Source organism: Sorex araneus, chromosome X, assembly GCF_027595985.1.
Source record: "Sorex araneus isolate mSorAra2 chromosome X, mSorAra2.pri, whole genome shotgun sequence".
NCBI lineage: Eukaryota > Metazoa > Chordata > Mammalia > Eulipotyphla > Soricidae > Sorex > Sorex araneus.
This window is the reverse complement of record NC_073313.1, coordinates 156,963,445-156,977,970: the sequence shown is the minus strand read 5'-3', so window position 1 is coordinate 156,977,970 and position 14,526 is coordinate 156,963,445. Positions and strand designations below refer to the sequence as shown.

General features: G+C 66.5%; 1 protein-coding gene across 4 annotated transcripts; it reads right to left on the bottom strand.

Annotated features, from left to right (window-relative positions):
* On the bottom strand, positions 1 to 13,784 carry SCLY (selenocysteine lyase). Of its 4 annotated transcripts, none has more exons than XR_008627262.1 (13): positions 13,644 to 13,784; positions 12,701 to 12,813; positions 11,445 to 11,545; positions 10,554 to 10,710; positions 9,649 to 9,776; positions 8,929 to 9,093; positions 8,695 to 8,801; positions 5,195 to 5,231; positions 3,785 to 3,868; positions 3,531 to 3,630; positions 2,792 to 2,867; positions 2,175 to 2,573; positions 1 to 1,421 (listed from the first exon to the last, which is right to left on the bottom strand). XR_008627262.1 is itself a non-coding variant. In XM_055120732.1 (12 exons), exons 1-12 carry the CDS (start codon positions 13,694 to 13,696, stop codon positions 2,402 to 2,404), a joined length of 1,293 nt encoding a protein of 430 aa, XP_054976707.1. In that variant the 5' UTR covers positions 13,697 to 13,784; the 3' UTR covers positions 1 to 2,401. The 4 variants fall into 4 exon arrangements, 1 of the variants encoding a protein (XP_054976707.1); XR_008627264.1 differs by having other exon boundaries at positions 1 to 1,431; positions 2,334 to 2,573; XR_008627263.1 differs by having other exon boundaries at positions 2,334 to 2,573.
* Positions 13,785 to 14,526: the final 742 nt, after the last annotated feature.

The window sequence follows — 14,526 nt, the reverse complement described above, 5'->3', positions numbered from 1 at the left end:
CACCACACCCAAGCCTGCCCCAATAGCGGCCCCAAATGATATATTTTGTATTGCTCATGAATAATTCGCTAAAAATTATCAAAAAAGTTCCCTTAGCAGAAAGTGTGTGAAGGCTGTTACATCACCCTGGAAGGCCTTACAGGAGAGACCCCAGGCCCGTGGCACAGGCTAAGCCTTGTGCTACTCCCACTGTATCCGTGGTGTTGGAGATGTTGCTGACCTTGGGGTCAGGAGCATCTCTGCAGCTCGCTGATCTCTTTGGAGATTGATGCGAGTCTCTGGACCATGGCCGTTAACGAGCTGATATGGCACCAGAGGCAGTTCTGGGCGTGACCGCCCGTGTCTGCTATACCCAATCCTGGCGCCCCACCCCAAGGCTACGCTGGCAACCCTAACACCCCAAGAGAAACCCCAAACGTGCAGCATGATGTCGGCTTTTATTAGCTCCAATAGGTTCATCTCAGGGTCGCCTCCTCCAGGCAGTCAGCAGGGCTGCCCCGGGCTCCAGATGTGTGTGTGTCTGCAGACACAGTCACTCTGTGTGGCTGCATGAGCGTCAAGGTGAGCAGGACTCAGGTGGGGCTGAGCGGGGGCACACACGTCACCCCCACAGACCCAGCATGGCACACACCTGGCACCCAGATGAGGGGCCGGCTGGAGACCTCGACTGCAGATGCAAAGGAAGTACTGGGGCAGGGCAGTGTCCAGTGACTGACAGCCCGAGGATGCACGGACAGAAGCCTCCTCTCCTACAGTCGGCATGCCAGGGGCCGCTGGGGGGCACCGAGCAGAGCGTGGACCTTGCCTGGACCCACAGAGGAAGCATGGTGGGGGGTGGGGGATGGACAGGGGTTGTTGGGGGGCTGGAGTTGGGAGCAGGACGCGGCCTTCCTATGTCAGTGTCCCCGAGAGTTCCAGAGGTCAGGACATGGCCTTCCTATGTCAGAGTGTCCCCAAGAATTCCAGGGGACAGGATGCGGCCTTCCTATGTCAGTGTCCCCGAGTGTTCAGGGGACAGGACGCGGCCTTCCTATGTCAGTGTCCCCGAGTGTTCCAGGGGACAGGACGCGGCCTTCCTATGTCAGTGTCCCCGAGAGTTCCAGGGGACAGGATGCAGCCTTCCTATGTCAGTGTCCCTGAGAACTCCATGGTGGCCTTCCTATGTCACAGTGTCCTTGAGTCCAGTGGGGACAGGACGGCAGCTTTCCTGTGTCGCCAGCAGCTGATGGGCATCGCAGAGGCCAGCATTTCATACTGGACAGAGACGCCACCTTCCCGGGGGGGGTCACGCAACAGGCCCCCCTGGTTTCTGGGGGGCACAGATGCAACGATGTTTCCTGAGAGACCCATGGCAGTGACAGGAGCGTCCTCCCCTGGTGATGGGGCAGCTCCCCGGGCTGTGTGCCACCGCTGTTCCACTCCTGGAGAGGGCTCAAGGCACACACGAGCACACACATGAACACACACGCAAAGAGTGCACAAAGTGATACACATACATGAACACATGTACATACAGACACACATGCACATGTACACATACAAATGAGCAGAGCTGCAGTGACACACATGTGAACACAGTTGTGCACTATGTACACCAGAACATATATAAACACGTTCACATCAATACATATACACACGCACGCACACATTCCCACTGTGTTCATACACACATGCATGAACATGTGTGCAGTATGTGCAAATTCACATGAACACATGCAAACACCAACACACATGTAAATAAACAACAATGTTTACATGTGTGAAAGTACTGACACATGCATGAAACACATATGCAGCATGTGTACAACACACATGAAAACATGGGCACATGCATGGGCACATAAAAACTGCACTGACACAGGCATGAAAACATGTGTGTAGCATGTACACGGATGTGTACACACAGTGCACACACAAACATGCTGCACTGGGCCCACATATGCATGAGCCCATGTACACACATGTATACATGCACATGAGCACAAATGCCATGTTGCACACAAATACACATGAACATGAGCAACCACATGCAAGTATATTCACACAATACACATCTGAACACACATGCACAAGACATTGTGCACAAACACACATGAACACATGCACACTGTGTGTGCACATGGACAGTTGTACACAAACACAAGTGCATACAGTGTATGCACACTGACACGTACCCAGAACACCAACATGTAATTTACGTAGACGTGTGTGTCCGGATGCCTGGACACACACCCATCTGAACACCACACATGGACACACACGCCCACATACTGGACACGTCACTCTGGGCACGCCAGCACAGACAATGCACACGGGCAGACGTCTGCACGCACTGCCTGGCCGGGCACAGTGGGCAGGCGAGACCCGGAGGCTGGAGAGACTTGTGGGCTGGGCCGGCCCCCTATGGGGTGTCCTGGGCGCCGGGCCCGCCCTCCAGCTGGGCCACCGCCTGCTTCAGGTCCTGCACCACGAGGTCCACATCGGCCCGGGTGGTGCTGCGGCCCACGCTGAGCCGGAGCGCGTTCCTGGCGACGTCCGCCGGGATCCCGCAGCTCAGCAGCACGGGTGACGGGCTGGGGGGACACAGTGCTGTCACTGCTGCGCCCCCCGGCCCCTCACCCACGTGGGGATCACAACCTTCAACCCACCCGCACGGCCACCCAGAGGGCCCGGAGGAGCCACAGGCGGGGGTGGCTTGAGGCTGGGCAGAGTCTCAGGCCGCCTGCGGGGCCCTTCTGGCCAGGGCCGCTCGCCCCGCCCCCAGGCCCGGGGCTCGTAGGTGGCTACTCACCGGTCACCCTGGTCCGAGTGGCATGCGGCCCCCACACTGGCCAGCAGCGTCCGGCACCGCTCCAGCACCAGGCGGCCTGAGGAGACGCCAGAGCCAGCTTAGCCACCCCGACTCCTGCCGGGAGAGGACAGTGACCCCGGCCAGCCTGCCCCCTGGGAACCCCAATCTCCATGCTTGGCACGGCCTGCTGCCAGCGCAGGGATGGGGGAGGGCGCAGGTGAAGGGGAAGATGAGGGGACAGGGGAGGGCAAGGGAGGGGACAAGGGAAGGGACAGGGGAAGGGACAGGTGAGAGGATAGGTGAGGGTGCAGATGGGACGGTGGGGACAGGGGAGGGCACAGGGGAGAGGACAGGGGAGGGGACGGGGAGAGGACAGGGGAGCGTCCCTGCTGTGGCCATAGGCTGACCCATCTTCCTTATCGGGACACGCCGCTGTGACCAGGGAGACGAAGAGGGCTGTCATGGCTGCCGGGGGTCCTGTCTGCACTGCACATGCCCCCAACCTCCCCGACACGAGTGCCCACAGCAGGGCCCCAGCCCGGGGTGCTGGCACCAGCCACACCCCAAATGTCCCAACAGAGGCCAGGCCCGACTCCGTCACCTCCCCGGTCTCCCCCAGCAATGGGCAGATGGATTCGCGGGGGCTGGGGGCCCTGCCTCCTTTCAGGGGTCTGTCAGGGTCAGCACTGGGATGCCCTGGGGGCCCTCGGCAGGGGCGGCCAGGGGACACGGGCATCACCTTGCAGCTGGGGTCCCCGGATGGAGAAGTTACAGGTGTTGGGGAGTCGCTCGGTGCCTGGGAAGCGGCTGTTGAGGTGGATCCTTTGGCCGAACTCAGCCTGGGGGGCGCGAGGAGCGTCCGTCACCCGCGGCCCCCAAGCTCCACGCAAGGCACGGCCTATCGCCGGCGCAGGGCACCCGCTGTGTGGGAGCAGCCCCGCAGCCCGGCCCATCCTGCCCATCCCTCCTCCCCCCAGGCTCCCCCGCCCTCACCAGCAGCCTCTCCTCCAGGTAGTCGCGCACGGCTCCCATGTGGGCCTCGTAGGCTGCGCAGTTCTCGGTCACCAGCTCGGCCGCCTGGGGGTGCGGGACGCCGTGATATGGGGGGGGGCAAGGCACCCGCTGTAACCGGCCGAGACCTGGGCTTGGCCGCGTCCCCTCCCGACGGCATCTGAAGCCTCACAGGCCCTGGCTGTGCCGGGCTGTCCCCCAACTCGCTCAACAGGGAGTGTCCGGGGAGCAATCCTGGACCTCGTTCCAGATGGACGGACGGACGGTACGGGCAGAGCAGGCACCCCACCACCCCCCGGGGCGGCCGGACTCGGGGAGCCCAGGGGGACGCAGTGGCCAGGGGCCTGTCACCTGGGCTGGTGTCAGAGGGTGACCTGGGGGGCGTGGGGGCAGCACCCGGAACCCAGCGTCATGGCAGGGGTGGGAGCCCTGGGTGAGAGCAGGCAGTGGGGGCCGGTCGCCCGGGAGCAGGGGACGCCCCGGACAGGCCAGACCCCATCAGGTGGTGGCCGAGAGGCTGTGGGGGGCTGCTGGGCCGGGAGACCTGACCCCGCTATGGTGGCAGAGAACATTCTAGAAGGGAGGATGTGGGGTGGGAGCAGAGCAGGGCGGCCTCTTGCCGTGAGCAGCTGCCCCAGCTGAGGGGAGCCCCGGCGTTTGTTCACCACCTGTGCTCTTCCTCCTGGGGAAGGTGGTCTCAGAGGGCGTCGGAGTGGCCTCGGCCCCGCCCGCAGCATCTCCCTCCCTGGGGACCCGCCTTCAGGTGGGCACTGCCCAGCCCCCCTCCCCAAGCTCATTTCCAGGCCAAGCATCGAGGTTCAGGCGTCTCCACAGCATCGTTTATTGGCGCACCCCAGCGTGGGGCAGTCACGGGGACCGCGGGGGGAGTGGGTGGGAGGCTGCCCGGCTGGCCGCCCCTCCGGGCACAGGGCCCCGGGACCCACCACAGCCTGGGAGGGCACCCAGGGGCGTGAGGGACCCCTGGACCCCACTGACTTCGCCTGAAAGCTTTTAATTTTGGTTTTGGGGCCACACCTGGCAGTGCTCAGGAGGGGGCTGGGGGGCCCGAGGGACCACCTGGGATGCCGGGTCCACTATGCGTGGTCACAGCCACTGTACTCTCTGACGCCCCCTCGCCTCCCCAGGACACCCCACATGTGGGGTCCAGAGCTCCATCTCGTGCTCACCTGAGCTGGACAACGCTCCAATAGTGGCACCCCGGGACAGTCACGAAACCGTCACTCTGGGCTGGGGTCAGCTGGACGGGGACACGGCCCGGATCTGACTCTAAGGCCGTGGACTTGGCAAGCCCAGCCGACACCCTGCTGGGCCGAGGGTGCTGTGCCAGGCGGGACAGAGAAGCGGGGGCTGCGGAAGCATCCTGCCACCTACCTTGCCGAGGCCGGCGATCATTGGCGTGTTCTCGGTCCTGGAAGACACAAGGCAGCAGTGCCACGCGGGTGCCCACAGCGACGGGCAGGGCGACGCCATGCTCGCTGGACGCCTGTGCCCGCAGGAACATGAGGACGGCCCCAGCCCAGGGAGAGGGAGGCACGGCTAGGTTGTTCCACTTCGGGGGGCACATCCCACCGTCCTCAGGGTGGGCTCAGGGACTCTACAGTGCCGGACCCGGTGGGCGCGGCCTCCCGGTGCCACTGGGCGCCAGCAGTGTCATCCCCTCGGCGGCACCAGGTTCTCTGCTCGGCACTGCCCACGGGCTCCGCCAATGACAGGGCAGGGAGACGCGGGGACCCCATGTCCCGGGGGAAGGCCTCGGAGAAGGGCAGAAGTGGGCTCCGGGCACAAGGGCGGTGGTGCCCAGCTCCCCCTCCGTGGGTCCTTCCGCCACAGCCTGGCACCAGGACCCTGGCCCGGGCCCTTCCCCAGCGACACCCTCTCCCTTAGCCAACAACCTTGTCATGCGCACCCCAAGGCGCCAACAGCCCCCCCGCCCGTGTTCTGACCGGCCCGTCAGGGTGTGTGGGCTGTGGGGCCTCCTGCGTCAGAGCCACACTCTTGGGGAGGTTGTGGCTGTTGAGTTTTGGACTTTTATCATCTAGATTCGTCAGTGCTGAATCAGACGCATCCGTTCTTCCCAGGCTGCAGCTCTTCGCCAGGTCTGTGGCCCTGAGGATGCCGAGGTCAGTAACGGCCCAGCTTCCCCTTCCCGTTCAGGACGGTTCTTAGTGGCAACGGGGGCGGGAGGCCGACCACGGTGTCCGGCCAGCACAGGCCGCTCTGGCGCCCGGACACTGTGGTCTCCCTGACCTGCGTGCTGGGCTCTGGCCAGATCCAAGTGCCGGGCACTCTGGGACACTGTCACACTGTCCAGCAAGGTGCCTCACACGTCACGGGATCTCACGTTACAGCATCTTGCATGTGTCATGGTGTCTCACGTATCACAGCATCTCACATATATGTGGTCTCATGATGTCACCGGGGTCTCACACGTCATGGCATCTCAGTGTCATGGAATCATGCTTCCTGATGCGGGCCCTGGCGTGTCTTGTTCTGTTTGTACCCGAGCGTTATGTGTGTTTCAGGGCCACACCCTGGAGCTCAGGGGTCACCCTTGGTGCTGCCTCGGGACCCTTACACGGTGCCAGGGTTTGAAATGCGGCTGGCTGCATGAAGACTCCTTCCTTCTGGCCACACCAGTAGAGGCCCAGGGCACCGGCGAGTCGGCCGCGTAGGGCCAGCGCCCAGCGCCCCGCGCCCCTGCTCAGCGCCTCACAGCAGCTCGCCTCTGCCCTCACGCACAGGCCCTGCCTGCGGGTCAGGCGTCCCTAGGATGGTTCGGACCCGCCTCTGCCCCCAGGTCACTGTCCCTCCACCTTCCCCGTAGCCCTCGGGCCTTTCACACTCGAGGCCAAGGGTTTGCTTCGTGACACTGTGTGTTTCCTGTCTCACTACAAGCGAGTGACACCACCTGGCAACACGCGGCGTCTGCTCTTCTCCCGCGGGCTTAGTTCACCTGCCCTGGCGCGCTCCAGCTCCCCTCGTAGCAGGAAACGCAAGATTCCATCTTTGCTGAAACAGCCAACTGTGCGCTCATCTGCGGGGCACCCGGGAGACACGGCACCTGCGCCGAGGGCCCTTTCCCCCGGCGGGGTGATGGCCCGACCCTGGCCCGACCCTGACCCGCCCGCGGGCCTGTGGCCTGGGCTCCTTCACCCGCCGTGACTGCACCTACTTCCTCCTCCTCTCGCGGGGGCACCTCGGAGCTCTGGCCGAGTTTCCTCAGCCCCGGGTCCTTTAACCTTGGCGTAAGTTCATAGGGCCCCGCTGTAGTGCTCAGTTTTGCCATCTCGCCAGGAGCCGGTCACTACGGACAGCTCTGAGGCCACACTGGAGAGCCTGGCGCATTTCCCCTGTGTCCCATGGGTTCTGGTCTCATCGTGGGCTGTTCAGTCCCCTTCTGGGGGGCCGGGGGTCACATCCAGCTGTGCTCCAGCCTCCTCCTGGCTCAGGGACCACATGGAGTGCTGGGGACGGGATCCAGGCTGGCCGCGCGCCGGGCAAGCGCTCCCCACTGCACTGCACTGCCTCTCCGGCTCCCAGTGCGTCCGAGTTAGCTCTGTGTAGGGTCCGAGGCTCAGGGCTGTCCCCGGGCACCTGGCGAGGTGCTGACTCTGGTGTTCTTATCCGCATGCTGCTGTCTGCTCACAGGGTTTGCCCAGCCGTCCCTGAGACTGCCCAACCACTGCCCTCATGTCTGAGCTGCCGTGCACACGCGTGCTGGTGAGTGAGTCCCGCCGGGCTGTGCAGAGGCCTGGCCGCTGCCACTGGTTCACCTTCTCTCTCAACGGGGTCACATCTGGAGGCTTATTCTGGCAGGGCCAGGGGACACCTTACTCGCCCTCCTGTGCTCGGCCCATGCCCTGGACTTCCGCTGGGACTTCTGTCAGGTTCCGCCTGCTGAGGGCAGGGGACTGGCGGGCCCGTGAGTGGCCGCCTCTCCCCTCCCAGCTGCACTGAGTTTCGGGGCTCAGGGTTCCGTCTGGCCCCATCAGGACCCACCCTTGTCCCAGGAGCTTTCTCGGCCACCTGTTCCGGCACTGCTGACTGCTACTGTTACTCAAACTCTGTTACTCCCTGTTACTGTTACTCCCTCCTGTTACTCTGTAACTTCAGAGCTGGCCAGCCCTGCCTCCTGTGACAGATGCCCTGTAGGATGCCCTATGCAGTGCTCAGGGCTGACTCCTGGCGGACGGAGGCCCATGCAGGGTGTCCTTCTGGCCTTTCCTCTCCTCCATCACGTCCGAAGCGAGTTCCTGCAGCACCAGCTGGTTACTTCCGGGCGGTACCCTCCCTGTCCCATGAGGGTCACGTCCTTCAGGCACACGTTCCTCTGCTCAGCTACTCCCCGACTGCCCGCTGCGGCCACAGGCCACACACTCACTTGGACCCCGGCTTCCCCTGTCAGCTGCCTGGCCTCGCACTAGCCTTGGGTCCTGCTGCCCCTCGGCCCTGTGCAGGCCTGGGAGGGTCCTGAGCCGAGAGGGGGAGGTGTGGGGTCCCCCGGCTCCTTCCTCAGCCTCCTCATGCTTCTGAGGCCTCCTGGGCCTGCACCTGAGCCCGGGGGTATAAGGTGACGCAGGAAGGTCACCCCACGCCACTCCTGCGTCTGGTTTCTGACAAACATCCCACTGCCCGTGGGCCACCCTCATCGAGTGACGACGACGGGGACGCGGGCACCGGCGGCCAAGCCCAGGAATCTCACTGGGGCCCTTCCGGCACCAGCGCGGCCCTCAGTGGCCTAATGCCATGCCAGGGCCGGACGCCACGCAGCCGGCCAGCGGGGCCTCCCCTGACCGTTCCGCAGGCAGGGCCGCTCTGCGTGTCCCCACTTCCTGGACACAGGTAAGGGCCCTTGTCCCCCTCCACCTTACCCTGGCCTGAAGTTGCGCTCCTGGCCACCCCCGAACAGCATGGGGTACAGCGGGGTGAGGTCACCGAGCCCACGGATGTACAGCGCGCCGATCCTGGGACCGTAGAACTGAGAGGAAACGCCGGTCACTTGCCCGGCCGAGACCTTCTGGAACCCTCTATGCGCGTGTGCCGAGCTCCTGGGACACTGGCTCGGGGTCCGCATCCTGAGAGCCCGAGAGCCCCTCCCCACGCACCTTGTGACCCACGATGGTCAGGAAGTCCACGCCCAGCTCTCCCACGTCCACGCGCCGCTTCCCCAGGGCCTGGGCCGCGTCCGTGTGCAGCAGGATGGCCGGCAGCCCGGCCGCCACGCGCTGGGGGTTCAGGGCTGCGACGCGGCGGCTGATCTCGGGCACGGGCTGCGGGGACAAGCGGAGAGTGGCCGGCGGCGGGGAAGGGACCCAGGGCTGGAGATGGTGGGGCCTGAGGGGGACGGGGTGTGAGGGGACAGTGGGGCAGGTTTGAAGGTACACTGGATACAGGGTCTGAGGGGACTGCAGGAGACAGGGTCTGAGGAAAGAGCAGGGGATGGGCCTAAGGGAACAGTGAGGGACGGGGTCTGAGGGGACAGTGGGTCGGGGTATGAGTGGACAGTGGGTCGGGGTATGAGGGACAGTGGGTCGGGGTCTGAGGGGACAGTGTGGGAGGGGCCTGAGGGGACAGTGTGGGTGGGGTCTGAGGGGACAGTGGTTGGGGTCTGAGGGGACAGTGGGTTGGGGTCTGAGGGGACAGTGTGGGCGGGGCCTGAGGGGACAGTGGGCACGGTCTGAGGGGACAGTGGGTCGGGGTCTGAGGGGACAGTGTGGGCTGGGTCTGAGGGGACAGTGGGGTGACCCGTGGTATACAGGACAGGGCCTGTAGGTGTCGTGTGAAGTCTGGGGTAGAGAGTGGCCCTGGCCCTTCCCGTCACTCACCATGATGACGCCAGTCTCGTTGTTGGCCAGCATGATGGTCACCAGGCACGTGGCTGGGCGGACAGCAGCCAGGACGTCATCGGCTTCTGCCCGTGCACTCACCTTGGACACGGGGACGAAGGTGACCTCTGGGTGAAGACAAGAGACTCAAGTGAGCCCAGCCCGCTCTCACGCAGAGTGATAGACTGTGGGGGTCACCCCGGCCCCTGACCCGAGCCCACCCGCACCCTCATCACTGCCCCTCACTTGGCCCTGCGCCCCTGCCCGCCAGCCGCTCCTGTCCCCTGTCCCTGCGAAGCTGGACCATGGGGCTGGGGGACAAATGGACAGAGCTGAGACCAGAGAACTTTCTAGAAAACAGGAGAACCCCGCCCACACACTGGACGCGACCCCAGTGGCACTGAGTCCGGGGTCCCTGGTGCCACAGCTTAGTGCGGGGGGCATGCAGGCGGTGGACCTGCCGCAGAGGGCCCTGCAGAGCGGGCAGGAGCCCCGGGACAGCCGCGTGGTGGACAGGCCCCGGGGAAGGGTGGGGCTGGCCCTCTTCGCCATGTCCTGCCCCTCACTCACACGTGCCCAGGGGGCACACATCCCCGGAGACCCCTGGGCCTCAGCTGGGCTCCACCTCCGGCTCCTGCACCGCAGGGCCCCTCGCCCCGGACTTGCTCCGGGGGACCCTCCGTGGGACATGCCTGCCCTTCTGTCCCCGCATCCCCTCCCCGCCCTCAGACGACAACGGGCGAGGGGGGGCTCTGAGGAGCTCCTGTGCAGTGAGGGGTCAGTCAGTCGGGGGCTGTGAAGCCCATGGTGACGCTTCCTGGTAGCTGCCCCAACTCCGGGTCCGCGGGCAGCCCTGGGGCTCTGCCCACAGCGCGGGCTGGGCGGCCTGGGAGGGCGTCACTCACCGGCCACGCGCTCCCGCACCAGGTGCTCCAAGGGCAGGCGGACCGAGTCGTGCTCCACGGAGCAGGTGACGAAGTGGGGCAGGGTCCCCGCCACACGCTGCGGGCCGCACGCCTGCAGCCAGTGTCGCAGGGCCGAATGGATCACCAAGTTGTTGGACTGCGGGGAGGAGTGGCACGTCACGGCCGGCCCCTCCTCCGTCCCTCTCCCTGCCTGACGCTCCCCCACCGGACAGCCAGGAGAAAGCGCCTCGGGAAGCTCTTGGGGCAGAGGGGGGACGGAGCCCACCCAGCTGACCCGGCCCCACCCAGCCGGCTCCCCAGGCCCCGGGTCAGCCCTGAGCAGCGCCGGAGAGAGCCCCAGGCGGACTCCATAACTCCCGCGCTGCCCGGCCAGGAGGCTGGAGCCTGGAGACAGCTGCCCAGGCCAGCGGGGACGTCAGGGCCACCCTCTGGGCAAAGACGGCATCCCGCAGTCCCCAGCCTGGCCGTGTTGCAGCCGCAGGAGCTGAGGAAGCTGCAGGGCTTGTAGGGCCCCAGGGCAGCCCCGGACTCCTGCCCCGGGGGGTCAGTGGACGCCAGATTCCCGCCCGTGCACAGTTAATGGACACCAGATTCCTGCCCGTGCACGGGGTCAGTGGACACCAGCTTCTGCAGCGCCCTCCCGCTCAGCCCGCCCTGCTCTGGGCCCGCCCCTCCCTCCCTCCCCTCTCAGCTCTTTCGGATGCCCAGAGGGAGGGGGCGGGGCCTTCCTCACTAAGTCCTTTCACTTGGCCTGGGCGGCAAGAGGAACAGAGGGTGTCGGTCTCTCTTCAGTGCCCTTCGTCTCCCGATGACCAACTGTCCCTCCACGGTAGGCTGCCCAGGGCCCGCGCAGGCCGGGGAGACGCTCACCTCGGTGCCCCCAGAGGTGAAGACGATGTCCTGGGGCTTCCCGCCGACCATCCTGGCGAGATTCTCCCGCGCTGTCCTGATGATGTCCTTGGCCCTCCGACCTAGGGGCAAGGGGCAGGTGTCCACGCTCCCCGAGTCCACGCGCTGCCCCCCAGAACAGGGCATGCGCTCAAGCTCCCGCGGGCTGGAGGGGGGACAGCGGGGGGAAGGTGCTGGCCTGTATGTGGCCACCCTGGCCCGATCCCCGAGCACAGAGCCGGGAGCCTCGAGCACTCAGATACGGGCGAGCAGGCGCCCCCAGGGGGCACATACATGAGGACACGGTCCAGGAAGGGCCATGGACTATGTGGGCAGGCCCCGGGGCGTGGAGCCGGGTCCCACCCCCCACTGGCCTGGCCTCAGGCAGGGGAGCCCTGGGCCCCCCCAGGGAGGAGACCCTGTCGGGCAGCGGCTGTCCAGGTCTCAGGACAGCAGCTGGGAGAGAAGGCAGCTGGGCCTGGCGGGGCCTCAGGGAGAGGCGGGGGTGGGGGGGGGCGGGGACAGTGTTGGTGCCAGTCCCGGCAGGGCTCTGCAGTCTTCCTGGCCACACCCCGTCTCCCCCACTCCGCCCATCCCCCTCGGGCAGGGCTGGGGGAGACACCAGGGGCCGCCCTGTTCCCTGGGACCAGACCTTGCCTCCAGAAAGCCCACCAGGGATCAGAGGTCGGGGAGTCCTACAGGGGGCCTGGGCCAAGATGGCTCCCTCCCCCACCTCTTTCCCCCTGTCCCTCCCCGTCCCTCCCCCTGCCCTCCCTACACATGCCCATGGATGCCAGGGTTTTCCTGAACTCTCTTGCGCCCCGCTCGGGTCAGCTACTGGAATCAGGAGCCGAGGTCTGAGGGGGCAGCTGGTGTTAATGACTGACCAGCCTTCCGGGGCAGCTTGTGAAACTGAACAAGCGAGATGACAGCGCAGCCCACGACCGTGCCAGGAGCCAGGCCCCGGGCAGCGACCTGCTGGCGCCCCAACTGCTCTGCCGCCTTCAGCCCCTCCAAGAATAAACCAAAGCAAGGAAGAACTTTGGTTGGTTTCCAGCCGTCCTGGTGGGACTCGGCGACAGCAGGGTCAGCTGTGCGCAGGGCCACGCCTGAGCCTGGGCCGTCTGTCTGTCTGTCTGTCTGCAGGGCTCGTGTGTAGCAGGACGCTCTGCGCTCAGAACACGCTAGCCTGCCCCTGGACGGATGGTGCCGGCGCCCACCCGGCCCCACCTGGGTACCTGCGGGGTACGCGCTGCTGGGGTTCCCCCAGGCCCCCTGCATGGCCTCGGTCACCGCCTGCACCACCTCGGGCTCTGGGGGCGTCGTGGCGTTATAGTCCATGTACACCTGCCTGCGGGGCGAGAGGACGCTCAGGGAGGAAGCCCCCCAGGACCCCCCCAACCCCCTCCCACCCCTGCCCCGCCCCCTTGCCCAAGCCCCCTCCCACCCCTGCTGCTATTTGCCAGGCTCCCCTTGGGCACATCAGGGGTGGTGAAGGATCTCAAGCCTCCTTTTGAGGGGCCGAGACACAGCACAGGGTGGGGCTGACCCCGGCTCCCCAGCGCCTTGTGAAGTCCCGATCCTGAGCACAGGACCAGGAGCACGCGTGAGCACCACGAGGTGTGGGCCCAAACCAAAACCAAAACCAGCACCGCTGTGAGGTGGTGCCGGCGGCCCAGACCACACCTACCCGCGGAGGGTCTGCCTAGCGCCCACCCCGCAGAGACCCGGCCACACACTCGGCCCCCCCCCCCCGCCCCTCCCTCTGGCCTCAGCCCAGCCCCGCTGCCCGCCACGCCGCTGCCCACAGCGCCTCCCCCCAGCAGCACTGGCCAGCGCTGACCAGGCCCCTCAGGGAGCTGCCTGACCCCCAGCTGCCCCCCCAACTCCTCTCCCTCCCCCTCTCCTGACCAGACCAGGCCCAAGGCAGCGCCTCTGGGGTCCCTCCCGACCCGGGGGACCAGCCCTGCGGGACCGCGGACGGAGCCCACGGGCCGGCGTCCCGCAGGCCCCTGCGGGGGAGGGACACGCGGACGCGGGGGTGTCCAGCCTGGCGGGACCCCCGCCCCCAGGGGCCTCCTGCCCGAGTGGCCATCGGTCCCCTGGCCCCTCCGGTCTCCCTGGCCCTCGACAGCGCCCCGAGGGCTCCCCGGAGGGGGTGGGCGCAGCTCCTTCCCGCACCTGTGCGGCGGGCTCGGGTCCCCGCCGACGCCGGGAGGTCCCGCCGCGTCCATCCCGCCGCGTCCGTCGGGCAGCGCCGAGTCGGCGGCCGCCGCGCGTCCCGGCCGGCCGCAGGGGGCGGGGCCTCGAGGAGCGGGGCGCACCCGGATTGGCTGAGTCGCGCCAGGGGCCAATCAATCCCCCAATCCCTTCGCTTCAGCGGCCGCGGGCCCAAGGGAGGCGGGGCCTCCAGCGCCAGGCCACGGTGAAATATTGATTGGCCGCGCGGAGTCACGTGAGGGAGAGGAGTCGCGCGTCTCAGAGGGCGTGGCCACGCTGTCCAATGAGAGCGCTGCGTCCTCTCGGAGGCGGGCTGGGGGCGTGGCCTCCGCGGAGCCGGGAGCCCGGGAGTCCGCGGCTGCGCCCGGCTGTAGATTGCAGCCTCGGAGCTCGGGAAACGGGGCCTCCGCGCCCGCGTGCACCCCAGGGTCCCCGGGCGCCCGAGATCCGGCCTTGGGCCCCCGTGGAAGCAGGGCTGCGTGTGCGGGCGCGCGGGGGCTGGGCAGGGGCGCAGTGGACGGCTGTAGGCGGGAGGGGGGACGGCCCAGTGGGGCACGGAGCTGGGCAGTCGGTGCTAGGGGCACTCTGGGCCCGGGCGGGCGGGGCGAGGAGCCGGCGGAAGGGGCTGGCTCGCCCTCGGCTCGGCACCTTTTTCCTGGTGCTCCGGGAGCCCGTGCGGGTGGGTGGGGACGCCGTGCAGCTCCCGGCGCCCTCCGCTCGCCGTAGGGGTGACAGCTAACTCGGAGTCCTGCGCGGTGCCAGGCACCGGGCCGGGCACTCTGCACGGACTCTCCAGTCTCGACACTCGCCGCTGCCCCGTGGGCACTGTTGTCCCCATTTTATA